This window comes from Gloeophyllum trabeum (assembly GCF_000344685.1).
Source record: "Gloeophyllum trabeum ATCC 11539 unplaced genomic scaffold GLOTRscaffold_00002, whole genome shotgun sequence".
In the NCBI taxonomy this organism is placed as follows: Eukaryota; Fungi; Basidiomycota; class Agaricomycetes; order Gloeophyllales; family Gloeophyllaceae; genus Gloeophyllum; species Gloeophyllum trabeum.
The window spans coordinates 3330839-3357352 of record NW_006920411.1 but is presented as its reverse complement, the minus strand read 5'-3'; the positions used below and the strand labels follow the sequence as shown (position 1 = coordinate 3357352).

The 26514-nt window shown below is 51.6% G+C and overlaps 10 protein-coding genes across 10 annotated transcripts; 4 read left to right on the top strand and 6 right to left on the bottom strand.

Annotated features, from left to right (window-relative positions):
- Positions 1-700: 700 nt before the first annotated feature.
- GLOTRDRAFT_126178 (uncharacterized protein) lies at positions 701-2218 on the top strand (the record flags this gene model as incomplete). Its single annotated transcript, XM_007864560.1, has 4 exons — positions 701-1149; positions 1214-1469; positions 1538-1962; positions 2014-2218. 4 exons carry the CDS (start codon positions 701-703, stop codon positions 2216-2218), a joined length of 1335 nt encoding a protein of 444 aa, XP_007862751.1.
- A 1055-nt stretch (positions 2219-3273) lies between these two features.
- GLOTRDRAFT_91339 (uncharacterized protein) lies at positions 3274-4040 on the bottom strand (the record flags this gene model as incomplete). The annotated part of the gene is made up of 3 exons (XM_007864559.1): positions 3274-3425; positions 3476-3641; positions 3879-4040. The coding sequence occupies 3 exons, from the start codon at positions 4038-4040 to the stop codon at positions 3274-3276; spliced, it is 480 nt and encodes a 159-aa protein (XP_007862750.1).
- A 338-nt stretch (positions 4041-4378) lies between these two features.
- GLOTRDRAFT_126176 (uncharacterized protein) lies at positions 4379-4839 on the bottom strand (the record flags this gene model as incomplete). The annotated part of the gene is made up of 3 exons (XM_007864558.1): positions 4379-4390; positions 4458-4748; positions 4798-4839. The coding sequence occupies 3 exons, from the start codon at positions 4837-4839 to the stop codon at positions 4379-4381; spliced, it is 345 nt and encodes a 114-aa protein (XP_007862749.1).
- Positions 4840-6097: 1258 nt separating this feature from the next.
- On the bottom strand, positions 6098-6641 carry GLOTRDRAFT_126175 (HSP70-domain-containing protein; the record flags this gene model as incomplete). The annotated part of the gene is made up of 3 exons (XM_007864557.1): positions 6098-6276; positions 6372-6576; positions 6606-6641. The coding sequence occupies 3 exons, from the start codon at positions 6639-6641 to the stop codon at positions 6098-6100; spliced, it is 420 nt and encodes a 139-aa protein (XP_007862748.1).
- A 122-nt stretch (positions 6642-6763) lies between these two features.
- On the top strand, positions 6764-7865 carry GLOTRDRAFT_126174 (uncharacterized protein; the record flags this gene model as incomplete). The annotated part of the gene is made up of 7 exons (XM_007864556.1): positions 6764-6769; positions 6822-6932; positions 7000-7050; positions 7124-7258; positions 7304-7504; positions 7550-7751; positions 7807-7865. 7 exons carry the CDS (start codon positions 6764-6766, stop codon positions 7863-7865), a joined length of 765 nt encoding a protein of 254 aa, XP_007862747.1.
- A 3621-nt stretch (positions 7866-11486) lies between these two features.
- Positions 11487-15029, bottom strand: GLOTRDRAFT_103770 (uncharacterized protein; the record flags this gene model as incomplete). The annotated part of the gene is made up of 12 exons (XM_007864555.1): positions 11487-11921; positions 11979-12272; positions 12332-12490; positions 12587-12766; positions 12820-12916; positions 12976-13136; positions 13187-13391; positions 13448-13644; positions 13693-13872; positions 13925-14143; positions 14201-14508; positions 14849-15029. The coding sequence occupies 12 exons, from the start codon at positions 15027-15029 to the stop codon at positions 11487-11489; spliced, it is 2616 nt and encodes an 871-aa protein (XP_007862746.1).
- A 1405-nt stretch (positions 15030-16434) lies between these two features.
- GLOTRDRAFT_126172 (uncharacterized protein) lies at positions 16435-18085 on the bottom strand (the record flags this gene model as incomplete). Its single annotated transcript, XM_007864554.1, has 8 exons — positions 16435-16701; positions 16749-16864; positions 16932-17118; positions 17171-17440; positions 17492-17506; positions 17537-17726; positions 17782-17882; positions 17942-18085. The coding sequence occupies 8 exons, from the start codon at positions 18083-18085 to the stop codon at positions 16435-16437; spliced, it is 1290 nt and encodes a 429-aa protein (XP_007862745.1).
- Positions 18086-18777: 692 nt separating this feature from the next.
- Positions 18778-21861, top strand: GLOTRDRAFT_103769 (uncharacterized protein; the record flags this gene model as incomplete). The annotated part of the gene is made up of 11 exons (XM_007864553.1): positions 18778-18925; positions 18994-19505; positions 19562-19763; positions 19814-20042; positions 20095-20224; positions 20274-20456; positions 20661-20800; positions 20903-21252; positions 21305-21540; positions 21583-21686; positions 21732-21861. The coding sequence occupies 11 exons, from the start codon at positions 18778-18780 to the stop codon at positions 21859-21861; spliced, it is 2364 nt and encodes a 787-aa protein (XP_007862744.1).
- A 250-nt stretch (positions 21862-22111) lies between these two features.
- Positions 22112-22423, top strand: GLOTRDRAFT_19679 (uncharacterized protein; the record flags this gene model as incomplete). The annotated part of the gene is made up of 1 exon (XM_007863433.1): positions 22112-22423. A coding segment is annotated over one exon (312 nt), but the record flags the coding sequence as incomplete, so codon positions are not given.
- An 830-nt stretch (positions 22424-23253) lies between these two features.
- Positions 23254-25768, bottom strand: GLOTRDRAFT_91335 (uncharacterized protein; the record flags this gene model as incomplete). The annotated part of the gene is made up of 6 exons (XM_007864552.1): positions 23254-23309; positions 23360-23495; positions 23987-24497; positions 24539-24946; positions 24996-25419; positions 25492-25768. 6 exons carry the CDS (start codon positions 25766-25768, stop codon positions 23254-23256), a joined length of 1812 nt encoding a protein of 603 aa, XP_007862743.1.
- Between the last annotated feature and the right edge of the window lie 746 nt (positions 25769-26514).

Sequence of the window (26514 nt, the reverse complement as noted above, 5' to 3'; positions counted from 1 at the left end):
GATTATCGTGTAGCACAAGTGCGTGTCGTATTCGCACTACCCCTTACCACCGTGGCGCGGTTATTTCGAAAGGCCCCTCCAAAGCACTTGGCTTATGTGGAGTGGTTCTCCCCGTTCGCTTTGGCTCCGGACAGAACGAGTGGTATGTACAAGATAACTAGGTCTATCCGTGATGGCGAGAGACTTGCAAGTATCATACCGGTCTCGCAGATTTACCGGAGCATACACCTGCTCCCGAAGTTTGGGTCCTCAGTTCCTCGGACTTGGTCAAGTCACACAGTCCTTGATGATGCATCTGCATTTTATGTTAATCCATTCCTAGATCGCCACACTTTTACCATGTTCCTGTAAGCTGTATAATAGAGATAATATGAAATGATGCTATTTGACAATGGTACCTAGACATAATTACAGAAAATCGACGAAAATACTAGCAGATTGTCGCTTTCTGTGTTATATGGATTATTTATAAACCCTCAAAATTTACATAAAATTATGACGGGAGGGTTTTCCTGATGCAGAACCCATGCCTTTTCCCTGAAGAGCGTGCGACTAACTCCAAGGTGATGTTCGCAAAGCCATCAGATGTGGGTCCCCAATGCTGTACTCATGGGAGACACTCTTGCCTCGTGCCGAGTCTTCTCGCAGATATACCAATGGTCTTATCATCTTTACCTCCCTCCTTTTCCTCCACATAGCAATGCCTGTCGCGCTCACTTTCGGCTCATTCGGTGACATTGTCTCCCTGGTTCAGCTCGCTTCCTCCGTGATAGCGAGATTTATCAGCACTCAAGGGAACTTGCAGCAGTACAGCGAGGTCCTCTTAGAACTCCATGCCTTATTGCAGTCCCTAGAAGTGCTACAGCACGAGCTGCAGGCTCCGCGAACGGCTGGTGCGTCCTCAGTTTCCTATGACGTGAGACGCGACATCGAAGCGCGCATCGCGGCCTGTCGCGTTGCACTGGAGAAGATGGAGAGGGGCATCATTTGGTACCAGGTGTGCCTAAGGGAGCGCCGCCCAAGGGAGTGGAGGGAACTCTGGCGTCGTGCTGGATATCGCCTTTTTGCTCCAGAGGAGCTCGAGAGATATAAACAAGAAATCCAGAGGCAGCATGCATCGATGAACATTGCATTATTGATGCTCACTCGGTAAGCATGTGCCCTTGTTTTCGGTTTCTGATCAGTTTATCCCTCCTGACATTGCCGGACTCAGGCAAACTCAGGAAGCTACGCACAGCCTTGTGGTTGCGGGCCGCTCGGTGCTCCATGAAGTTCATGCTACCGCAGAATCGACCAGATGCGATGTGAAGCTGGTTCTGAAGACCGTTCTTGAGATGGGCAAGCCGTCACCCCATTTCGTGGGCTATCCATGGGAGGGCGGACGCGGCCCCCATCAGCGAATGATTCTCCTCAGAGTTCCATTCGGGTTGGAGTTCTGGATTCCCGAAGAATTTTGCGAGGACTGGCAGGTGTGTCTTGATACCTCATATTGATTATCTATCTATATGGTAACATGGACGGAATCTTATATCCTTAGACCGTCGTGCGGATGATGGAAGCCGCACTTGAAGCACCCATAAATTCCTTACGAGAAGCACTTATTCCTGACGACGCCTCTGTCTTCGACATATTTGACTTCCATTATACTTGGAGTTTTGACGCCGTGACCAGGAAAGACGTTTTCGCCTTCCTCCATCCAGGTTATCTGTCCGACTTCTCGGCTGGACGTCGCCGGACAAGACGGTGCGGCATAGAGGGCGAGCGCAAGCATAATGGGGGGTTCGAACTGTCTGAGCGCCCGTTGGAGAGCGGCACGTGGAACATCACACAGACGGACTACTTCCAAATGACGATGTACTGCACCTTCAACAAAGGGATCATAGACCCTTCGCATGCATATTTCTACTGGACTGACCATGGGAGGGAGCTGGCGAGAATCCCCACCGGCGGAGTCATGATGGAGTGAGTCCGTCAACACGCCGCTTATGCGTCCAGGAGACTCAAGTATCATAGCATAATTCTGGGATGCTTCCCAGGCACGCTCGACACCTTGTGTGACGTGCGTGTCCACCACACGTACCGCGCATATGGTCCCCCAAAGGGTCCGTATGATCTGTATATCGCCTTCCCCGGTGTCGAGAAGCGGCTTTCCAAATTCGGGCGCGTTCATGAATTCGGACATTATTACTGGAAAAATAAAATTGATATTGATAACTAGATCTGCTCATAGGATACCTTGCACAGCGCTTGTAACATGGGGAGAGAACACGCAGCCAAATTCGCCATCACCTGTGCATCCCTCCATCCTGAAATATCGCCATATGTTGTACCCCGCCTCATGTATGAGAGCATCAGATATACCGCGGGGGGTGGTGAGGACGAAATGAAACAGAGATCGCGATCCAACCTACCGCTCGCGTGTTTCAGCTCGTCCATGTCTGCGTCTCCCCCTCGCTTTCTGCCTTTCCCTCGATCGAGGCGCTGCTCCGTCTGATTCCGCGCACGTGGCTGGAAAAAAGCCAAGTTTGAGATGAAGGCGAAAGGAAGGGACGTGAGCGCAACCATACCAACAAACGCCATCGAGGCCCGCGCAATCTACATGAAACGACCGACCACGCAGACGTCAGACAACGAAACTCTTCCGAGGAGCGCTTCCCGACCGTCAGGAGACGCTCCTCATAAAAGCGCGCTCCCCAGTCCGTCGCGCTCCGCACCCTCCACGCCACGCCGCCGCCGCCTTCCAGAACTCGCCGAGTCGCCAGAGTCGATTGCGCAGAGAAGCGTTGGGAGTAGCGCTCGAACGATGTCGGGGGCACAGAGTAGGTACCCACGTTGCCCGGTCATGATAGATGAGGTCAGATGAGCGCAGGGAGAGGGATTGATAGCGCGCGGCGATGCGACTACCCAGCGTCAAGGCTGGGGTACGGCGGGCCGCAGGGGATTCTCTCCGTCGCAGGGTCCACGTACACGACACGAAGACGTGCAGCCCAGATGGCAGCGCCCCCGGCCGAGATATCCTGTACCCCCAGCGCCCACTCCGAGCGTTCGCCAGGCCGACATCTTCCAAGCCACCATCCCGGCATCACACAGTCACGCGCGCCTTGAGTTTAACTCTGAATGGATAGTCAAAGAGACCGCGGGTGACTCGAGGCGCGCGAGACACTAGAAGCCAACGAGCGCAGGAGACACCAGATAGAGTGGTCCACAAAGCGGGCTGGGCAGCAGTCAAACGGTAACCCTCTACGACGGGTCTTGCGCAGAGTCCACATACGCTCAGAGACCACCCTCGCGCGTACGCCCAACCGAACTTACCGAGAGCACCTTCCAATGGCTTCCATCGCTCTCTGCGCTATCAGGCGCCCAGTCCGAGGCGACAGCTTCCAAGGCATGACGCGATCGTCTTCCTAGGCTCGTGACCACCTGGGCTGGTCGAGGGTAAGTCAGTGGCGGTACGACAGGCTGGCCACGCGCGTACCTTGTTCCCCATCACGCTCGACATCTCCCACAAGCCACCTGCCATGCACACCGCAAGTCCCAGCAACCCCCCTCCGTCGCTCGTATCGCAGACGGGCCAGCTGGACGGCGAGACCGCTTACAGCTTCAGCGGACGACGGCGTTCTATGCTCTATCAAGCGCGCAATCTTTGTAAGAGCGGCGGAGCATCTCTTTCCATTACAGAACCACATGCCCGCTTTGACTAACCATCAGGAAGTGTTTAGTGAAATCCTACTAGGTCTGCAGGCGTTGCGCGAAGGACGACAGGCGACCGGTGGGTGTCGGTAGGTCTGCCCTACTGACAGGCCCTCCTCAACTCAACGGGTCGTTCCGACATCGTCCGCGCAACATCGCTGACCGGTTTACCAGCGTACGCGACTCACCTTGTCCAATATGCTCTCCAAATCCTGATCACTGTCCTCCGCCTCCTCCTTCGACTTTCCCTGTTTCTTCTTCTCCTTCTTCTCTACTTTCTGTGCCGCCTTTGCTTTCTTTGCGGCCTTCGCAGCAGACTTCGTTGGGGCGTTTAATTTCTTCTTGGCCATATTTGTTGTGAGGGATCACCGGTCACCATATATGTGACTCCGACATGCACAAGCTTAAGGAGTGGGGGTGGGCAATCCCTGCCAGTGCAAGCCAGCCACTCAATGTTATTGATGATAAATCGTATTTAGGGTCGTAGATTACACGTACGATGCACTCGAATACATAAGGATATTTTATTATGACAAAACAGACTTATCATCATTCGGTGGGAACTCCTGCACGATTCCAGGGAGTCGGGCATGGGGCCCATAACATACACGCTGGAGATCCTACATCATCGAGGAGCCGGTACATATACAAATAAAAGGCGCTAGCTACAATGTGACGAGCCGAGCGTTTAAAAGTTCGCCTGTGCTGGTTCGAAATGGTACAGTGAAATGCCAGTCTACGCAATTGGGACGTCTCAATATACACACCATCCCCTGAGGGACACTGTATCTCTCTAGTCTGCCCTCGCTGCTGGCAGCCGTTCCTTTGCCATAAGTGAAGGCTTTCTCCCATGAAGTGAGAGACGTGAAGCCCCCATTATCAGAGCCTGCGTGATAAGGGAATATGAAGTACCCCTCAGGGGTCGGGATTGTCCCCTGGACAGGGTGCATCCAGTCCATCATCAAGAATCCTTTTAACCCTGACTCCCAAAAACGAAGGGCGATAGTCTCATTGGGGATGTCGATCACGTAGACTTCATCGCCCCGATCAGGTTTTTTCTATGGGGAGCTATGAGCATCAGGGCGCATATGGCAACAAGAAGCGTACCCCGATTATGACTAGATCCTTTCCAGTCTGCAACTTGAACATCTCTTTCGCTTTTTTTATTTCATTTTCTATTTGGGGGTCTTCCCCATGGACTCGCCTCGACGGAACAGGAGTAGGAGGAGGGTTCTATAATGAAGAACACAATATTAGGTGATTAACAGGAACAAAATGTTATGGAGGAGGGTACCTCGCGACGTGCTGACATTTGAGAGAAGACCTGAAATGGCGTGACATGGATCCCGGTTCGCTCTTATATCCTGAGGTTCGGAGACATCCGGGCTGAGTCTCAGATCGACATGTGCACGCGGAGCTTATGTAAAGCTTACATTACTGTGTCGGGAAATCCCGGGCCGAATCACGATCCGTTGAAATCCATTGTGACGCCCGTGAGGGTATTGGGCGTTACAATCTATCGTGAGAAAGGCGAAACTTCATAACTACATCGTGACGCTAATTACAATCGGAGTTGTGATGTCATCAAGATTGCATTACGATCCAATTCAAATCTCTCGGTCAATCCCGTGATAGCCCCGAAATATCGCCCATCTTGATGCTGGCTTTTCATTGTGACAGCATCACAATGCACGAAGCGGAAATGTGATGAAAAAAGAGTCACACTCAAGGATTTTCGGATATCCAACTCATCTCCTATTGGTATTCTTTGGTAATTTGCTTGAATGTAACTGGTCAGTGCGGGATTCGAACTAGAAACCTTCAATAATACAACTATATAACTTACTGAACCGTACCTTTACCGTTAGTCAACATGGGTCATACTAATTAAGAACCTACATATCCTATGTAAGAGGCGTGAAGACTGCACCACTTCGTGCTGCCTGCTCACATCGGCCCAGCGATGACAACAGACACCAGCTGGATCTTTTAAGACATGAATGGTGGAAGGAGAGTGAAATAGACAAACCATGAGCCCAGTCATTGCAGGCCATATCACAGAACAGTGGTAGATACTGTCCCTGAGGTCTTCGAGCCGACGTGCCTTGGGGCAACCTGACACACATTGGCGGATAGCGCGTGGTCGTCGATCGCTGTCGAGGAAGTATGCATGACGCGCGGACACGCGTCAAACTACGGGCTCACTCTTGTCGCCGGCCTTGACACCAGCATCAGGGAGAGCTGCCATACGGTCCTGGCTGACATCCGTATTACGAGCGAGATTAAGGCGGCGCAGGAGGGCGGCAGCGAGGGAGGGGTCAAGAGAGGAAGGGTGGAGAGAGACCCTGATGACGACGACGACAACTGCTCAGCGTTGCGCTTCTCGTACACCTTCTGGTAGGGATGCCTATCGCCTCTCGTTGATCTTCTCCCGGATCTGCTCGGCGGTGACGGAGGCATCGCTAGCCTGGCCCTTGACCACGATCTTGCACAGCTCAGTAACGAGCTTCTGCACCTTCTCCTTCCCCGCGCAGTTGAGCTGGTCCTTGAACTCATTCATCACCGCAAGCCTTATGTTAGCTTCTACTAGTGGATATTAGTAATCAGTGTTGGAGCAGATAGACTCAGCCTTGTTGGACTCGTCGATGAGGTCCTTGCGAGCCTCGTCCTGCTCAGCATACCGCTTAGTGTCAGACACCATCTTCTCAATGCCTTGTCGCTCAGACCAGACGGGCTGGCGATCGTCATCGACTGGTCCTTGCTCGTCGCCTTGTCCTTCACGTTCACGCGAACGATACCGTCGGCGTCGATGTCGAAGGTGATCTCTACCTGGGGGACACCCTTGGGCGCAGGGTAGATGCCGACGAGGTTGAACGAGCCGAGGAGCTTGTTGTCCCGGATGAGCTCGCGCTCACCCTCGCAGACCTTGATCTCGATGGAGGTCTGACCATCCGCGGCCGTCGAGAATGTCTAGGACTTCTTCGTCGGGATGGTGATGTTACGAGTGAGCTTCATCATGATATCACCGAGCGTCTTGATACCGAGAGTTAAGGGGGTGACATCGAGCAGGAGGATGTCAGTGAGGTTACCGGCCAAGACACCGCCCTGGATGGAGGCACTGATGGCGACAGCCTCCTCGCGCCGGCGCGCCGGAAGACTTTGAGAGGGACGTGCTCGTCGAGCTCATGCGCAACGGCGTGGAGCGGCTAAAAGTCGCCGAGGACACGCACTCGCGGATCGAGGTGCGCATTGCTTTGCCCCCTCGCCCTTCCCCTCCTCTTCGCCGGTATTGATTGAACGGATGCGCAGACGCTGTCGGAGATTCACCGCGTGACGGGCGAGGACCGCGACACGAAGGACGTGTTCCGCGAGATGGACGGCTTCCTCGTCGTCACGACTCACAAGCGTGCTCTGGACCGCGCTCTCCGCGCAGGATGGCCACGTACGCGAGCCCGTGGACCAGGTCGCGCAGAACGCGAAGGGTGCGGCAAGGTATATGTTCACGATTCTCTCCGAGGTGATGTTCGAGCATAACGCGAATGCGGCGAAGTGCGCAGCGGTTTCGCTTGTGAGCTGTGTGACCGTCTGACATGGGTGTGGCTTTGGTTGGCAGCGCTCGGTGGGGTACGACTCGTTCCCGCAGGTGGTGGAGCCGCTGGTTCTGGATCCAAGGACGGCGGACTGGACACTCGGCCTGCTCGTCTCGCTCGCGCTGCACAACTTCCTCCTCACAACCCTCTTCAGCACGTTGCGGAAGACAGAGTACACGCAGCTCACCACTAAAATTACCGACTACCAGTCAGAGTTCTGGCTCGTCCGCTACCCCGCTGCGCTCAGGGTGCTCTGGGACTTCCTGTAGGCGCACCTCGCGGGCGACGCGGCCCTGCACCTGTGCGTGTACAAAATCCTCGAGCAGCTGGCGGCGACGAGCCACCGGAACAAGGCTGTGCTGAGCGGCATGGGCATCTTGGCGGCCCTGGTGTCTGCCGGGGGCGACGGCGCGGTCCCGGACGAGGAGCGCGCCGTGAAGCAGAAGCTCCTGAAGCGCCTTATGAACATGGGTAGATATGATATTGAAAGAAACAATACATTTACTTACGTGACCTTTATGTTCAGGGACTGTTCGCGGTCTCCTTCATCTTCAAGAGGACCGTCGAAGACAGTTGCTCTGGTGACTTGGATGAGATCAGCCTTCATGTCAATGTAACATACTGTCAGTGCAACACTTACTTATATGACATCTTCACCCATCCTCAACCTTGACGGTACGACCTTGAATCACCAGTGCTCCATATCCTTCTGTACCTCGGGGTCATTGAACTGGCGCCCGACGAGCTGCTTGAACGTGTAGACGGCGTTCGCTGAGTTGACGATAGCCTGACGCTCGCAGGGGGACCAACGGGGCGCTTGCCATGCTTTGTTAACGCGACCACGGACAGCGTTGTGCGCACCGTCGGCGTTCTCGATTACGCGCAAGCTCTTGCACTCCATGACGGATACACATGAGATTGTCGTTCCCAAGTCAATGCCGAACGTGGGGCCTGGCGGGTAAATAGTTTCAGTACCGGTCTCCTTACATCCGTATTTGGGTTCTACGAGCCTTGGATTTCCGTCTTCATGTTCTGTGCGATCATGGATCATGATTGACGGAATGCCCTGCATCGCAAAGAAGATTAGAAACAGTCTACCAGTATAGCTCAGTGTACACAGTCATATGTGGCACCTACAGCATAATTCCCACAGCCATACACATGCACAGAACACAAATCAGAGAAGACGGCGAGTGGTGAGTCGGAGGAGGAAAGGCGATGGGACGTTGCGCTTTGCGAGGAGCCCCGGTAGGCGTTCTGCATACTTTGCAAGCGCAAACGACAGGAAGTCGGTGGCTGTGAACAAATGCCTGACATAGCCGAAATCATCAATTCGACTATCTAATCAATGTAGATAAAGCAGTCTAAGAGAACGACGAATCCCGATACACAATCAAGATTACTACAGGATGCATGTAAGGATTTACAACGCTAACACGAAGTACCTCTCCTTGTGCTCCTGCGATTTGCAGGCATCAACACATGGGCAGTTTCGGTGACCCCCCCCCGTAGTCGTCTGCGAGTCTGCTTGCCCCGAAGGCTTCCTTCCGGATGGCTTGCGAGACTTGACACTTGGAACTCCTGTACATTGGGGAGGGTATAGACAGGTTGTGAGAGAATAATTATAATGTGTGTGAGCAACGCACCTTCCTGCACACCAACTCCAGCGGACGCTTTCCGACCAGCAGGCTTGCGCTGCCCCACAGTACCTGTGACTCCGAGTTCGGTGGTGGATGATGACGACACCACGGACCGAACGGGAGCTGTCGGGAGTGGTGGAAGGGCGGGTTCCGGAGCAGCGTCCAGGTCAGCCAGACTACCACGATCGTGAACCTGCAGCTGCTGGCTAACAGCCACTGCCAAACCGCCAACTTCATCGACTTCCGAATCTTCGTCAACAGCGTCCAAGGCAGCGATGAGGTCTTCAAGAGATTCCTCGTCATCCCCGGTGCCCTCGACTTGCATGACATCGTTGAGCGAAACCGGTCTCGACAAGAAGAGGTACTTGTTGTACATAGATATTGTAGCCTTGATATTGCCATCGTCCATGCTCGCTATGATAAATTCTTTGTATTTCTTGAAGAGCTTGCTGTAGTCGATGTGCGTGACTGCGCCCATCTCCGCGAGTTCCTTATCAGGCGAGAGCAGGTATATGGCCTGTTTCACAGGATATGAGTATTGGGCAATTTGCAAAAACAGACAGGAACTCTCATACATACCATGATCGCGGCCCATGCAATAGCACCAGGAGTAATTGACATTATCTTCCAAAGCTTTCCGCTCGGGTCTGGCCCACCTCGCTTTTTGGACTCGCCAGTTATTGATGCCTTGCCCCAAAGGGTTGCCTTAAGGATCTATGCGCGGCTTTCAGTTAGCGAAACGACGTGCTGATAAGGACTCTGAGTAGGGAACCACCGCACGGGTAAACCCGTATCGGCCCCGCAATGAGACCTCCGTCGATGGGTCAGGTATGATCTACGTGGGTCTCAGCTTCGAAAACGCGTCAAACGACACGTCTTCGAGACCCGCCGGGTTATGGTTGCCACCGAATGCGACCCGTACCCATGACCTGCACGGGTAACCCGATCCCAGCAGTTCCCTAACCAGGAGTAATCACTCACCTGGAGTAGCGCACGATTACGAAAGGCGTATCGCAAGCGAGAGGCCTTGTAGCGCTTGGCAAGGGGATCAAAAAGGATTGGAGGCCACTTCGGATAACTTGACGAAGCTGTGTCATACTTGAGAAACTCGATGCAGCTGCCTTTGTCTATGGTTTTCAGACGATCTATCGGGATGCCGGAACCCTCGAAAATTTCATTTATGCGGTCTTTCAGCTGGTGCACCTTCTGCGCTCGGACAGCTTTGCACTTGGCGATAAACTGTGCATCATATAGTGAGTAAAATGACAGATTATCTCTACATTGATATCACGTACCTTATCGCTGAAGGACGAGTGACCTTCGGGTCCAACCATGTCATGCATGTTCACTGGTAGGAAGGAATAGAACTCCTCAATGAGAGCAGCCTCTTTGGTCTTGTCAGATTCAAATCGTTCAATACCCACAAGGACCGGAAGCTCTTTCGGCCTCTCGGCAGTGAACAGCTCAAGGTTGGGCCATGGGTCTTGCATGACACCGTATTTGCCGCCTAAAGTCCCGATATCATCTATACGGGCGAGTATGCGATCTGGAATCGCTTTTCCACGCTTCTTGTCCTTGGCGAGCTTCACTTGAAGTTCGGCAACACGAGCTTCCAGTGTCCGTACCTCTTGCAAGGCCTCACCTTCACGAAGCTGAGCTGCCTTACAAGCCTGGTATTCTTGTCAGTGATACTGCAGTAAAGGATAAAGCTATGGATGTACCTCGATAAGCTCAGCACGGCTAAGGCGCTCGAGTGGAACGACTCCCGTGGCAGTACCTGGGCCATTTCGGCCACAACCCTTGTTTAAAGTTGGGCCTCCCTCAGCGGCCGTGACAGCGGGTGCAACGTCTTCAATCTCGTCGCCACTGTCCTGGCAGTCACTATCAGAAAACCCTGTGGGTGAAGGTGCTCGTGCGTGAGGCATGCTACAACTAGGCGACAAACAGGTTTGAGTCTGCTGGCATTTTATATATATTATGTCCAGTGCTACGCCGCATTGTGCTTACATAAGCGACCATTGTCGGGTACAATCCTGACACATTGATATACTCTCCCTAATATGTTTCTGAATAAGCAGTAATCTAGGGGTAATTGTCCCCGACAGAGGTTTGTGTTCCGGTGAGATGGAGAAGCTGGTATTCCGGAGCTTTGGGCACATCATGCCTCAACTCCTTCTTTCTGCCTAATGATCTGTGAGTTTGATTTTTTTCTGAAAGATATATAGCTGGTACATTACTTGATGCTGTCTATATGTATATACCACTGCAGCAGGATGCGAAGGAAACCCCACATATGTGACCTTCAGCACTGACCATCCACTAAATGTCTCATAACTGGTGCCCCCTGATTCAGGGATCTACCACTAAGCTTCATTTTATTCAATCTGCTGTACATGTTTATGGGAACTTATGGCCTAAAAACAACAAGTGTCAGATGTGCATATATGATATGACAGCCACAAGTATTTCTGAGCATGGCTGAAATGACACATGTGTGATATCTTGTATGGACTGGACAGCAGCATGGGTACAGGAATTTGTGAGAAAGGTTACTAACACATATATCTTAGGCACCATACAATTCCCGAAGCCGGAGGAACATGTCACCATCTATGACATCTACTGGAAAGAAGTCCCCATCTGTTTTGAAGTCAGGAACAATGAAGGAACCACGGATGACAGTTTCCAGTGAAATGAATTCTGAGCTTTTCCGAGGCCTCTCTCGCAATCGATGGAATTTAAGGTCCTGGTCTGTTTGTCGGCGCGCCCCTGCTCCTGCATCCAGAGGCTGTATTAGAGCCAATGGGTACACTTTTCCTCCTGTGCTGCAAGTGAAGACATAGAGCAGCTTTGCAAAGATATTGCCAGCTATGGTGTTGACTATCACTGAGTCATGACGTTCATGGTGATGAAAGTCAGGACTACACCGTAGATGGTCAGTTTTTGCTTGCCAGTCGACCATGGATTCATAAGTGACTTTCACATATCGGTGTTCCTTGATCTATGAATTAAAGACTTTGGTTAAAATTTTGACAATATGTAGAAAAGTATTGCTCACCTTATCATACTGGTCAAAATGTATTGGACGGCCTTCCGGAATAGGTATACCATGGGCTGGTAAGAAGGTGCTGAAGAACTTCCCAAGTTTTATGCGGAAATTCTTGAATGCCAGATCCTTTCCATGCAGATCTTCCAAGTCCTTGAAAGTAATGGGTGTCTGAGGTGAGCCAAGAGCTATGTGCATTATCCCAACATCATCGTACTCTTCCCCAGGTTGGTTGTAAGCATCAAGGCAAGTTATATGTTCCCGGATGAGAGAAGACACCAACTTCCAGTGATCTTCTCTCAGTATCTGCACATTGAGTATTAGAAGTAAAACCATGTACTGTGTTATCTTGTATTGAAGATTACCTGGCCAGCAACCTGCTTATAGTTTGTATGGCGATATGCCTCCTTCAGAGGCCCATGGACCTTCTCATTGACCTTCGTATTGTAGACACGGGTTGCACCTTTAGCACGTATATCATCAAAGACATGCTTATGTGAGTGTGCCTTTGGGAATTCCCAATCCTTGTCACACCAAGGTCCAGGAGGTTTTGGGGCATCAATATATTCCTAAATGTCATGTGAAGCTAATATGGGCAAAGTAACAAAGATACTACTCACCTGCAATTTTAGTGAAAATTTAGCAAGGGTCTGCTGCCCTGCTTCAAGAGTATCACTGGTATGAACTTCCAGCCCAACATATATATCAAGCTCAAGGTATAGCCTCAGGCACTGCAGCAATAAATGGATATGTGCATGCTGCCGTCGATCAAACAGATTATAGATAGCATAGAGAAGGACCTGCCAGAAACATATGTTGAAGCGGTGGATATCATCATATCAAGGTACTCTACCTTTGACAAATCTTCAAACTTTTGACCATCGGTGAATTTTGTCTTCATAACTTCATTGAAGTGATTGAAGTCACGCCATCGGGGCAGCTCTCCCACCCTAGAAAGTAAGTTATTATGTAGAAACTAAGACTTAACTATTAACTTGGTTTATCTTACTGTTTTTCGAGTGTTGTTCCAGCAGCACGTCCCAGGTCTTCAATATATAGCTTCAGTTGTGGCCATATATGCCGGCCGAACAGGCCACCATGGTAAGCATGGAGCCGGTCAAAGCTTAATGCCAGATATGGATCAGAAAGGCAGATCTTCCAGAAAACATTCTGTAGTGGGCAATCAGACTACTGTCAGCAGATAGTATTTGAAGCCATACAACTCCTGCTCGAAGGCCATATGACTTGAGTAGCTGTTCACCTGCAGTGCGTCCTAGCTCTTTTGCTTTATGAAATATGGCCTGCATCGTAGCAGTGGTTCGTAATTCATATTCTTCAGAAGTGTCCACAAGGTTCTTGGCTGGGGCGAGGCAGATAGGGCAAGGGCATAGACCGCGAAAGCCACGTATGAGAGCCATGACACATCTGGATAAAAGGAATTTTTATTTCTGTCTATCATGATAATAGGTTGCAAGACTTACTGCTCCTCATAGTCTGCAGACAAGATAAGAACTATGGGGAACAGAAATCGTATGATCTGATCAGCACACTTGAAGTGATAGCCAGTACGGGAATATTCTGCGACAGCCTTGAGTACTGCATAAAATGCTTCATGCCATACAATCTGCTTGAAGTCAGCATATCCAGCTTTTCCTGAGTCACTTGGGTTCTCCTTCACCTGTCCCAGAATTCAATTGTGAAGTCTGAAGAAGTATATTTAACATACAATTGGTAGCCAACCCACAACTCGTCCACCTGCAACTCCAGAGTTATTCCGGACAGCAATATCTATATTCGCAATGCGGGCAATGACAGGATAGCCCATCTCAGTCCCAAATGAAGACAATTTTGTCTTGTCTGCATAGAGAATGAAGCAGAGTGGTTTTGCATCTTTTGGAAGAGATGACTAACAAAACAATCAGCAATACCTGCAGGAAGGCACCAGTGTATCTACTTACTTGAATATCCCACCACCGGTCAGCTGTCCATGGTTCATATAGGAATCGCTTAAACTCAGAGCCACTATACTTATAGCAACGTTGGGCATCCCAGTGCCAATACTTCATCAAGTGTTCCTCCCGCAGAAGGTCAAGGGCCCAGTTCCAGATCGGCCTGTAATATACTTGGTATTTCTTTTCTGCCTTCCCATATGTTGCAGTGATGGTTTGTGCTTCAAACTGACACACAACACTCATTATACATTAGAGAACATAACCATAGTATGACTAGCTTACAGGAGTACACTTGAAGGATGCACTCTCCCAGGTTACAGTCAGCTCTGCGTGATCACGCAGTGTAAATGGTTCACCCGCAACAGCCCGATGACACAGCGTAAACAGCGTGTCAGTCTCAGCTTTCGTGAGACCAGCACGGAGAGCAAGCTCTGCAAACTCGAAATCAAGCCGTGATTGAAATGGTCGCCATGGCTCACTGTCCGGAGGCGGTGCTGGGGTAGAATCTACCTCACGTCGATAATCCGCAAACCGGTGGATCTCGGGCGGGCGGCCACTATGAGGGTGCCATTCAATCTTGATATCGTCAACTTGAAGACGTTCTTCAGACTCGTCACGGTTGGTCGCCGCCGATGGCTGTTCCTGTTCGAAGGCATCTACGACACTCGTTAGACATTTTGACAAGCAGATGATACAGCAGCAGTGCTGCTTCGAATGCCGAGCTTACCGGGCTGGATGGATGCTGACCCATCGTATGATTGCTCCGCAATATTGACAAACCCTGTGGACGAACGTGGACCATGTGTAGCGAGTGTGATGGTGTTCACATACAACTCACCTGTTCCACGTACTTGAGATCTTCGGGCCTTCTTTGCGGCTAGCAGATATCATTATTAGTTGAACCATGCCACTATGGTGGAAATCACTCACCTTGCCGTCGTTCCTCACCCTTGTGGCGAACCTTCTCCTCGTACAACCGGTTGCGCTCCATGTCGGCAAGCTCCCGCTCACATTTCCGCTGGTGGCTCGCTAGCCCCGAAGCCCCGAACTGTTTCCCGCATAGATGGCACTCCTTCTGTGCAGCTTTGGAACGATGTCGCGCAGGCGCCATGTCACTCTTGAGGATCGATGAGAGTCGATAACTATACAATCAATGTACATAGATTACAAAGATTTCTGGCTGAGAAAGGATTGCCTAGACCGTCATGTAGACTCTGCTGGTAGAAGAGTGACCAGAGGACCGAGCGCGAGCTTGTATGCAGGACGTGTCGGACGACGAACCTGCACGATATCGATAGCGAAACTAGACGTCATCACAACGGCATCATGAATCCCTCGCAATCGCAGCGTCCTAACTAAATCAGGTTATAATTACCTTATGAGGATATTGTGACGGGTAGGTCATTGTGATGGGCGTCTGAAATTTCCGACATGGGAGCCCCGTCCACTTGTTCTTCAAGTCATAGATAGTTTTTTTATATTCATGTATACTACCTTTATGATATGACATTGAGACATGTATCGGAGTAGTATGAAACACATGAACTATTTGACTGGGTGGAGAGTGCAACAAGGAGAACATCAAGAAAACAATACCAGACTAAGATGAGATTGCGACGAGAAAACAAGAAAAGCTGTCCGTCAAGAAAACAATTGCAGCCACGCCGTAACCGCACTGCTCATCTTCAATGCACCAAGGGCGCTAACGGTCTTCGCGTTAGCTCTCCTATATCATGTATGGACGCGCGAGCAACTTACCGAGCATACTCTCACAGTTTACCCCCAGCCTCTTCATGATCTTCTTGACTCGCGAGGTGTCGTACCGCAGCTTCCGCGTCCACGCCGATCGGTTCAACGGCACTGCACTCCCACTCCGAATATCACCCAACCGCTTTTGATACCATAGCTCTGCCCCCGCGTCCAGTACCCCGCTAGCCCTGGACCTGACGCGTCCCAAGTGCTCTCCGTCAGCCACCACATCAGTAAAACCGGGAGGTGTCTGAAACGTCTGATATCAGCGTTCTCAGGGCGCCTCAGGCCGCCTCAGACCAACTTAGGACGTTTATACGCAGAGAGCTTCAGAACCTGACTTTTGAGCGGTAAGACAGTGAACGGTGAATATTTTCAGACCTCCTCACACTTCAGATATCTAGTGGCGAAGCTTTGGTCAGACTGCTCAGCCGGTTAGGCTTCGCAGACAATTTACAAGAAAATGCAATATATTGGGGAAATACATGTACTCGAGAATGTAATTATTAGGCGTGAAATTAAAATGAGTGTAACAGAGATAAAATGGAGGAAGGACAAACACAGTATGAAGAGCAAGAACATGATGAGAACACAATATATTCACAAATCCCCTGGGCAGAAAACCGTTAGCACGCCGCATGACAACAGGATGACAAACGAAAAACATACATATTCAAGACCCTCCGATACAAGCATGCACAGCGGTGGACACCTACAGCACTCATTTTCGCATTCAGGTGACATCAAGGAGAGTATTGAAAACTTACCTATGCATCCGAGTCCTCGGGGACAGGACTGCTTGCATCCCGGATAGCAGTTCGAGAGCGGCGGCAGCAGTGGACTTTCCATTGCGGCTTCTTGACAAGGGTGTTGGCTTTGTACAAGAAGTGCTCGAACCGGTGCGGCTTCCTATAGAACGTGGAGACAGACCCGTTCACCCACAGCTCGGTCATGTCACCCACGTCGACTTCTGAGAAACTTGTCCCGTCTGATTCATACTTCCTGGTCTTCCACATCTCCAGCACCCATTCAACCTACCCATAGTCAGATTCCATGAGAGAAGGCAAGGGCAGTGACATACCGCAGTGATTGTGAGTGCCAGTCCACCTCGTGGTAGACCACACGAGATCTGGCTGCCCTTCGTTGCCGTGATATGGCATTGGAATGTTTTCAAGATGTACGGCGAGCACAGCGCGTCTTTAGTTTGTTTCGGATTCTAGGCCGAGATGTGAGTGACCAAATATGAGTAGACAAGGAAACTGACATATGGTAATGTTCGGCTTACCCCAGAATGCGTAACCGTGATCGTCGAGAGCATCACGGACGAATGTCTGGATCTCTTGCCGTTTATCCGGGCCATCTCCTCCTCCACACGCCAGAAGGTCCTTTCGCACCACCTCTTTGGCTACCCGGGCGAAGTTGGCCCGCCAGTTATATACTGCTTGCTGCGCCTGGTCCAAAGATTAGCTCTAGCAACCCTCAGTGGAATAGATGAGATCGTACCATCTTGAAGACCTTGTCATTGAGGGTGATGCTGAGGTGCTCCTCCGGATAGACCCGGTCAATGACTGATTGTAAGGTCGTGCGGAATGAGCTGCCACTTGTCGATGAGACCCAGGGGTTTGGCTCAGCACCAAAGTGCTCTACCAGGCTAGGGATAAGAGCAGTGTCCCACTTGAGGCGTGCCCAGTCTGGAAGGGATTGCTTTGCCATCGAACGCTCTTCCGGTACTGTTGATTTGGGAGCCCGAGCCTTGACCATCACCATCTGAACCTGCGAAGGCATTAGCATACCAGACCCTGAGGATATGACCATGGGACGCACGCGACGGTTGACGGGCTGCCCATCTCAGTCCCACATTGGTTGCACGAGCACATCGTCGTCTGTAAACCCTCCAAGGCCATTGGTCTTGAGAGCCGAGGAAGAATCCGAGGAAGATCCGAGATCGGAGTTTGATACCTGCCGGACTTGCAGCAGCAGAGGATTGACGCCATTGCACCAATTGGGCACAAAGGCAGAACCCGATTTAGACTTCTTCATCGTCTTATCGGAATCAGCGCTGATTAGATAGTTAATATAGAACAGTGGCCAGTATAAGAGAAGTACAAGCATACTTTGTATCCGACTTCCTCTTACCCTTACTTGCAGGTGTCTTCCTGGCATTCTCGACAGAACCGCGTATCTCTTGCTGTTGCTCTCTCTTCGTTTTCTTTGCCTGTAGAGGTAATGTATCCAAGTCAGACTCCGGCATACCAGGTGAGCCGGCAGACTTACCTTCCTATCCGCCTTTGGTGGCAGCATCTCCTGCTCCGAGGCAGACTCAGCATCAATCATCTCGGCATCTGTCATCCCAGATTCCATGAAGTCATCGGCGGAGGTAGCATCATCTCGGGCACCGGGGCCGAAGTTGACGTCCATCTCTCGATCAAGATCACCATTGGCATCGAGCTCTTCCTCAGGAACGACTTATGCCTCTTTCTGCCTCTGTTCCTGCTCGACTCTCATATGTTCGACTCTCAGTTAATCCTCAAATGCTGCTAGCTCCGTGACTGCTCGATCGTGCTCCTCTCGCTTTTTCAACAGAGCGGCCTCTTTTTCAGCCAGCCGCGCGGTCTCCTCTGCCTGTCTTCTGGCAGCATTGGCTTGGACCTCCTGCATGGTCCATTTCTGCAGCCCGGCTGAGATGCCAGGGTGTGGGTCATTGCTCTTTCGAGTGGCATATGGGTGTGGCTGGGGAGCTACGGGAGTATCAATGGGAAGAGGGTTTTCAGGTATGTTGTCATGTCGATCCATTGTTGCCTTTCTCTGCTTCGCAGAAGCAGCTTTCGTCTTTCGAGTGAGCGGTTTACTGATTACTGTGACGGCAGGGGCCTCGCGCAACCCCAGTTGTCATCTGCAGCAGCGGCCGGCGCTGGTTTGGCGGATTTACGAGTTGTTCTAGCCATGAAGTGAGTGAAATGAGTGTGTAGAGTATGGTGGATAGAGGCGAAGTATGTGTGAGCTGGCAGAGGTTGCGTTTGTTTGTCATGCACCACCTGCCGATGGTGTTACCCGCTAAGTACGCAGTTGGTTTCCTTCGTTACTTGACTGTCCTGTTGTAATACCCTGCCATGGCTGTTCCCCGCCGCTTTGTCTGTAAAACATGCAATAGATCATTTCTGAAACCCCGAGGACTTGCTTTTCATGAAGCTAGAACGCACTTGTACCCAAGACCCGAGCCTCCTCATTCTACTTTCCATTACCATGCTGACTTGAATGGTAAGCTCTACACGAATATCTTGTATTCACGGGTCAATTACCATGCTCAAAACTATATAACGACATAGCTCAACCTTGCAACGAAGACAGAGAGTATCTGCCCAACTACATTCAGCCCCCTGGTCGTGAACTGCCCGGAATTGACAACTGGTTCCCATTCGACAGCCGCCCATCATTCCAGTTTGCCGAGCTCATATTCAAGAAAGTCCAGATGTCCGCAGGAAACATAGATGAGCTGCTGGAAATATGGGCAGCTCATAACACCTTATCAGGCTCCAACAACACTGTGTTCAAAGATGCAAAGGATCTGTATAGCACCTTGGATTCAATTCCCTATGGTGACGCGCCGTGGAGCTCTTTCACCGTACACTACACAGGTGAACTCCCTCCCGATGCCCCATCATGGAAGCGAGCGGAGTACACGGTCTATTGTCGGGATGCTCGGACCATCGCCCACAATATACTTGACAACCCCGGCTTTGATGGAAAGTTCGACTACATACCGTTCGAAGAGTACACTGGGCCAGGGAAGCGGCAATACTCGAACCTGATTTCTGGGCGGTGGGCACACCGGAAAGCAGTAAGCTGTTCGACTGGCAGTTTCAAATTACAATACGCTGACTCAGGACATTTAAGACGCACATCGCCCAAGACCCAGCTACTCACGGGGCTATGTTCGTGCCCGTTCTCCTTGGGGCGGACAAGACAACCGTGTCGGTCGCTACCGGCAACAACGAATTCCATCCTGTTTACATGTCACTGGGTAATCTACACAACTCTGTACGCCAAGCACACCGGGATGCAATACTGCCAATTGCCTTCCTCTCTATTCCGAAAGGTATGCTGATATCACCTTGAACTCTCCGTCATGTCTGACTCTTGCCTCAGCTGCGCGTGAGCAAGATGATACAGACGAGTTCCGACTCTTCAAGAAGCAGCTGTACCACGCGTCGTTGGCGCACATCATGTCACTGCTGAAGGCTGCAATGACTACCCCGGAGGTTGTGCGTTGTCCCGACACACACTTCCGGTGTGCTATCTATGAACTGGGTCCGTTCTTGGCCGACTACCCGGAGCAGGTACTTCTGGCAGGGGTTGTCTCGAACTGGTGTCCTATGTAGGTCTCCTTTGCTATCAATCATTCAAAATTCTTACTCATTACATGACAGATGTGATGCTCTACCTGAAGACCTTGGGACATGCGGAGAACCGCGTTGTCAGGAACACATGCACTTCCTCCTAGAGCGCTTTGATCCTGGGGTCATCTGGACAACCTGGGGACTCGACGTGAACGTGATTGTATGTTCGAATGCCATTGGTTTTGGTACTCTTACTGATGACTACCTAGGCATTTACGAGCCACTTTCCTCGAGCAGACATCCACGAGCTCATAACACCTGACCTTCTGCATCAACTCATCAAGGGGACGTTCAAGGACCACCTCGTCACATGGGTGGAGCATTATCTACACGCGGTACATCCGACATCATTGGCCGAGAAGATAATGGATGATATTGATCGAAGATGCGCTGTATCCTTGATTTCATTTGCATGCTTGAAAACTGACATACCTGTGCCAGAATTGCAGCTGTACCAGCGTTTCCAGGACTTTGACGATTTCCCGAAGGAAGAAATTTCAAACAGTGGACTGGTAACAATTGAAAAGCGCTGATGAAGGTATGTTCTTCGCACCCCACTCAGACCAGTCTAGTGACTCCCTTTCATCTCTTGTTAGGTCTATCTACCTGCAATAACTGGACATGTGCCAGATGAAATGGTAAAATGTTTTGCGGCTCTGCTCGACTTCTGCTACCTAGCCCGGCGGTCAGCGCACAACGATGATACCCTTGCTGCGATGCAGAAGTCCCTGGACCGGTTCCATCAGCACTGAACGATCTTCGAGAAGGCCGGCATCTGTCCCGATGGCTTCACGCAGCCTTGACAACACTCATTGGGGCATTACATAACAGCAATCAGAAACTTTGGCTCTCCAAATGGAGTCTGTACGTCCATCACCGAGTCGAAGCACATCCGTGCGGTCAAAGAACCCTGGCGCCGATCGAGTAGGAATAATCCGCTGGGGCAAATGCTTGTCACTAATCAGCGGCTCGACAAGTTAGCTGCAATGCGCCCGGTGCTTGAGGGCTCCGGGATGCTGAAAGGGTCCGTTCTTGCCAACGCAATGCTCGATATGGGCTTGCTGAATCCCCAGGACTTGAATGAAGAACATATTCGAAACAATGACAGTGTAGATGGTGACAACGTGGATGTCCATGATGTGGACGGACCGGCGGTGATGTCGTATGTGGAACTTGGGAAGAAGCCAGGTATATTCTATGTTTGTTTGTGGTGCTCTTGGGGCTCATGCGAAGTAATCAGCATATTCACAGAGCTTGCAGTCCCTCGCAAATGAGCTCAACAAACCAGATCTCGAATTCCTCATCCGGCGGTTTGTCTTCGAGCAACTGCAAGATGCTGCCATTCCACACGACAGCGGCGACATCAATGTGGATGATCTGCCATCCGTGGATGACCGAGTTCGTGTCTACCGGTCCGCTAGCGCAACCTTCTTCGCCCCTAGTGAGCTCGCTGGCGACAGGGGAATGCATCGCGAAGTTATTCGCTCGAACTCACGCTGGCGTAATGAGTTTGCGCAGTTTGATACTGTGCTCATTTCTCTCGATCCCGAGCAGGATGGGATGAAAGGTATGGTAATCGGGCGCGTTCTCAGATTCCTTTCGGTCCGTTACAAGCGCACTCGGTACCCCTCTGCCATTGTAGAGTGGTTCGTGTGACGTCACGACAGACCTGACCCTGTGACGGGTATGTGGGTTGTCAAGCCGGAGATGACTGCTAGGGGACGTTCTCTAGGCATTATTCACATTGATTCCATCGTTCGTGCGGTACATCTCATAGGGGTCTATGGTGATACCTAGATACCCAATGATTTTCACTTCTCTTACTCTTTAGATGCATTCAAATTTTTCTATGTAAACAGATATGCGGACTATTGTAATCGTGGGCGCTTACGCCATGATCTTATCGGTCGATCCACGGAAGCTTTCGTCATAGGTTTCGGGATCAGAGTCTATGATTGGCTGGTCAAACTTGGTTCATTCTGTCGTTTCGCTCGCCTTATAAGGCTGCGAAACTCTGCTTGTATTTTATCTTCTTTTCCCCCATCTCACGCTAAACACATCTACAGGCTACACCCCCTTTCAACTCCGCCACGGTTGCTCTCCCCGTGTTATTCCACCCCTCGACCCTGGCTCTGCTCCGTCTTCTGAAACTGTCGACGCTCATTCGCTTATACAACGCCTTGACAATGACGTTGCTGAGGCCCGCGACAACCTCTTCGTGTCCAAGATCGACCAGGCATACTTCGCAAACAAGCATAGGGGCCATGAACACATCTACTCCCCGGGCGACTATGTCCTACTCTCTACAAAGAACAGACGACAGGACTATAAGAGAAAAGGCGAGTTCAGGGTTGCTAAATTTATGCCTCGGTTTGATGGTCCGTACAAGGTCCTCGAGGCACACCCTGAACATTCAGTCTACACCCTTGATCTTCCCCCGTCGACCAACATCTTCCCTGAGTTCCACGCCAAGCATCTAATCCCGTATCACGCTAACGACGATGACCTCTTCCCATCCCGCAAGCTCCCACGGCCGAGTCCTATCGTCACTGAAGATGGCGAACAAGAGTGGCAAATCCAGAAGATCATCGAAGCTCGTCGAAGAGGGCGTGGCTGGCAATACCTCGTTCGCTGGGTCGGCTACGACGAACGTGACGACTCTTGGCTCCCGGGACGCGAAGTACAAGACTGTCAAGCCCTGGACGATTGGCTCAAAAGTCATCCTCAAGACGGCCCTCAAGATTCTTCTGAGGGGGGAGGAGTGTAATCGTGGGCGCTTACGCCACGATCTTATCGGTCGATCCACGGAAGCTTTCGTCATAGGTTTCGGGATCAGAGTCTATGATTGGCTGGTCAAACATGGTTCATTCTGTCGTTTCGCTCGCCTTATAAGGCTGCGAAACTCTGCTTGTATTTTATCTTCTTTTCCCCCGTCTCGTGCTAAATCACATACTGTGTTCTACGTTCGTCTACGTGTCTAAGTCTCTCGATAACGCCTCCGGCTAGTGAGGCCTAGCGGCCTTTCAACTATCATTCTCATGAGTGTATAATATAGCTATCAGTACATTAGCTAGTCTAGAGTAGCCACTACAATATGTACACTGGCATAATCAACTCCATATCTAAAAATCTATCGAGTCTGTAATCCTGAGAAGTCTGAGATATAGACTCTCAGGCCTTACAGACCATTTAGAGGTTGGCGGATTTCCTGATGCAGGAACAAAGCACCTCTTGGTTGCCTTGCCCTGTCCTCACGATTAGTCAATATCATACCACCCATGTTAAAGCTACATACCCGTCATTAGATTGTACTGCCCCACAATGACAGTGATCTCTCCTTCCAACAGAGCTTCCTCCCATATGCCCCCGCCTGGCACATCATCGAGACACTCGCCGCCGCCGTGGTGGATGGCATACAGCGAAGGGCCGTCCTGCGCCAGGAGCATGACACAATCCAGTCCCAGGACCTCTGATGAAGAGTTATGGAGGCAGCAGCACGCACAGTGCGCCCTACACAACTCACCTGTATTGGTTGGATGCTGTAGCTACTGGTAAAGCTTGTATGAACGACCCTTGTCATTAGGCAGCAGAGCTGCAGGGTTTATATACACAGTGGCCCATAGGCTGACTAAGCTACGTGGAATATCCCTAATCCTACTGAGCTCCACCTATGATGTCACTGACCCACATGAGTTCCGTGCCATTGTACAATAATGGAATATACCAGAATATTCCAGAGGGTTCCGGTACGTTCTGGTATGTTGTAGAACCTGGCAGCTAAGTCAGTGCCTAGTTCAACAACCTCGACGCCAAGTCGCCACAGGATTCCCCCACTCATCGCCGCCATGCGGCCACTGCCCTGGTCGCAGAGTAATTTGTAACACCGGGACAAGTAGTCGGTGTAGTCCATGTCGCACCACACATGACCAGGTTCGCGGTAGTAGAACGGCACCCTTTCGACCTTTGGTAGCTCGTATCGATGTTGAGGCAGGTCAACTGGCCCAGCCTGTCGAATACCCAACGCGGCGAGCACCGCCCCCAAGCGATTCATCCTTCCAGCGCCGACCAAGTCTTCCACGATGTTGATGGCATGGTTGGCATCCACCGAGGTTGTTAACCAGATACTTGGCTCTGTCGCCGTTGAGATCACCCAGAATCGGGCACCCTTGCGGCAAAGTCGAATCCCGGCGGGCAGGTTTGTTCGCCTGTTGACCGCGTGGAAGACGCTGTCCCTCACCGGAAGGTCATCGTCGCCCTTGAGCCACCTCAACAACCTTGTACAGGAGGCTTTCACCCTGACCGTTTGGTGCTGGATGAAGTCCAGATTCATCTCACGTATAAGCATCAGCCACCTTGCAGTCTCCTCCGCCTCCCCCTGGTTGTCTTCTCCGTCATCTTTCGGCACCCTCAGTCCGTAACGCCTCTCCAGTAACCTACGCAACACAACGTCAGGCAAACCCCCAATGTTTGTCACTGGCGGCGCGTCTTGGTTTTGGCCCCCCCGTCATCCGCGTCCTCTTCCTCTTCATCACCCTCGTTGTCAGCCAGCTGCCCTTGTTGTGCTTCGTCACCCGCCCCCTCCTCCATCTGGACGTCCTCGGTCCCCCGCCTGTCAGAGTCTGTCGAACCCCCTGCTGTGACCACCCAAGCCGCGTCGTCGTCGTCGTCCAACCTCATCTCAGACCAGCTCGATGTCGACGGCCCGTCTTGTGACATCCCTGATGATGACGGCGGAGCAGGAGGGTGAATCTCGTCCACCATGTTCCAATACTCCGTTCTTGACCCCTCCCCTGCAACGCTTGGTCTTCGAGCCAACTCAGGCGACGGGACGTGGGGAGTAGATGCATGGCCCAAGCAGGGAGCAGGAGTCGGGGGATCAGGACTGGGTGAGCGAGGAGGGGAAGGAGTTGCAGGACCACGAGGTGATGGACTTGGAGGCGGGGTAGCACGGCGCAGTGGAGGTGACCCGTTCGATCGCGATTGGCGGCGTCGACGGCTCTCTCTCAATGGGCAGACCGATAGCAGGAATCGGCGGTGTTCTCGTGGCAGCAGGTGTTGACTCCATTGGATCTGACTGCCCAGGCTCCTGCGGTGCAGCCGGTCGTTCTTCCTCGTCGGAGAAGCCAAAGTCGTCGTTGTCGAAGCACGAGTATGGATCCTCGCCTGGCGGCAACGGGTCCTCTAACACATTGTCGTAGACGTCCCACTCGTCGTTGATGGGGTCGTAGAATATTTTTGAGTAATCGACACCCTCCAACGTTGACTGCCTGTTGTCATTGGTCACCCGCTCCCGGACGTGTCGGTCGTCGCCGTCGAGGTACCATTGGTAGACGTTGGCGTTTGTCTTCCTCCTCCCTGGCATCGCGCCCTCACGGTAGTCTCACAATCGATTCAACACCGCTTCTTGCCTCCTCCGGGAAAGGTTACCCCACTGGTGCTCCATGATCTGCCTCCTCCGGGCCAGATAGGGTTGCAACTCTTCCCCAGGCTTCTGGGACCGATTCGTATTGACATGGGGTCCCCTCTTCTGCATCGCCGCTGGCTTAGGAGCTGACATCTGTTCAAGCGGGTCCGGAAGTGGTTGGGGCTGGCTCTGCGTCGGCCACGTCGAACCGCCCGAGGAAGTTGTTGTCGATGGTCCTGCTGCACTCCCCGCCGCTGGCCACCCGCCAGCCTCTGTTGAACCCCATGGGGCCAAGCCCATCGTTCCCCATCCGTCTCCTGCCGACGTCCCCCATCCATCCCCTGCTGATGTCCCCCATCCACCCCCTGCCAACGTCCCCCATCCACCCCCTGCTGATGTTCCCCATCCGCCCCTGGACGATGTTCCCCATCCGCCCTCGGACGATGCTGCCGCTCCATCCCCAGATTGCCATGCGATTGTCGTCAAGTCCTTCGTCCGGGACCGCTTGTCCTTTCTCTTACCCGCCGCTTGTTAGGAAGCGATGTCCTAACTAGTCGTCTTGAGGTAACTGGGCCACGTGCCAACAGTTATGTCGTCACTACCTCAGTAAGCGTACTGAAAGGTAGGTCTGGCCGGGCCAATGCCAACGGTCAAGTCAAGAGTCCAGGTAATCGCTGTATTCAACAGGAGGTTGAACTAAGGAATACATGGGTTTTCCTACAGTATATATAGTAACTGGTATAGGGGTTAATACCCAAAGAAGAGAACAATAAGAAAGGACGCGTAGGCCATCCTGCGAGAACGTAACTCAGAGAAATGAGAAATACAAGGGCGCCCATTGGTAGAAGGTGAGTCAAGGAAGATAACATGTGAGAAGAAGATAGCGTCCATGGGAAGGTCTACTCGGAGAAAGGTACTGTCCAATAGCAATGCTCGGAATGGAAATGGAATGAGATAAGCATGGGAAAATCATAACATTACCCCCTTCCTATGGTCGAAGTTTACCCAAACTTCCTAGTTATGACCGGTTACTGAACCGTCCAGGT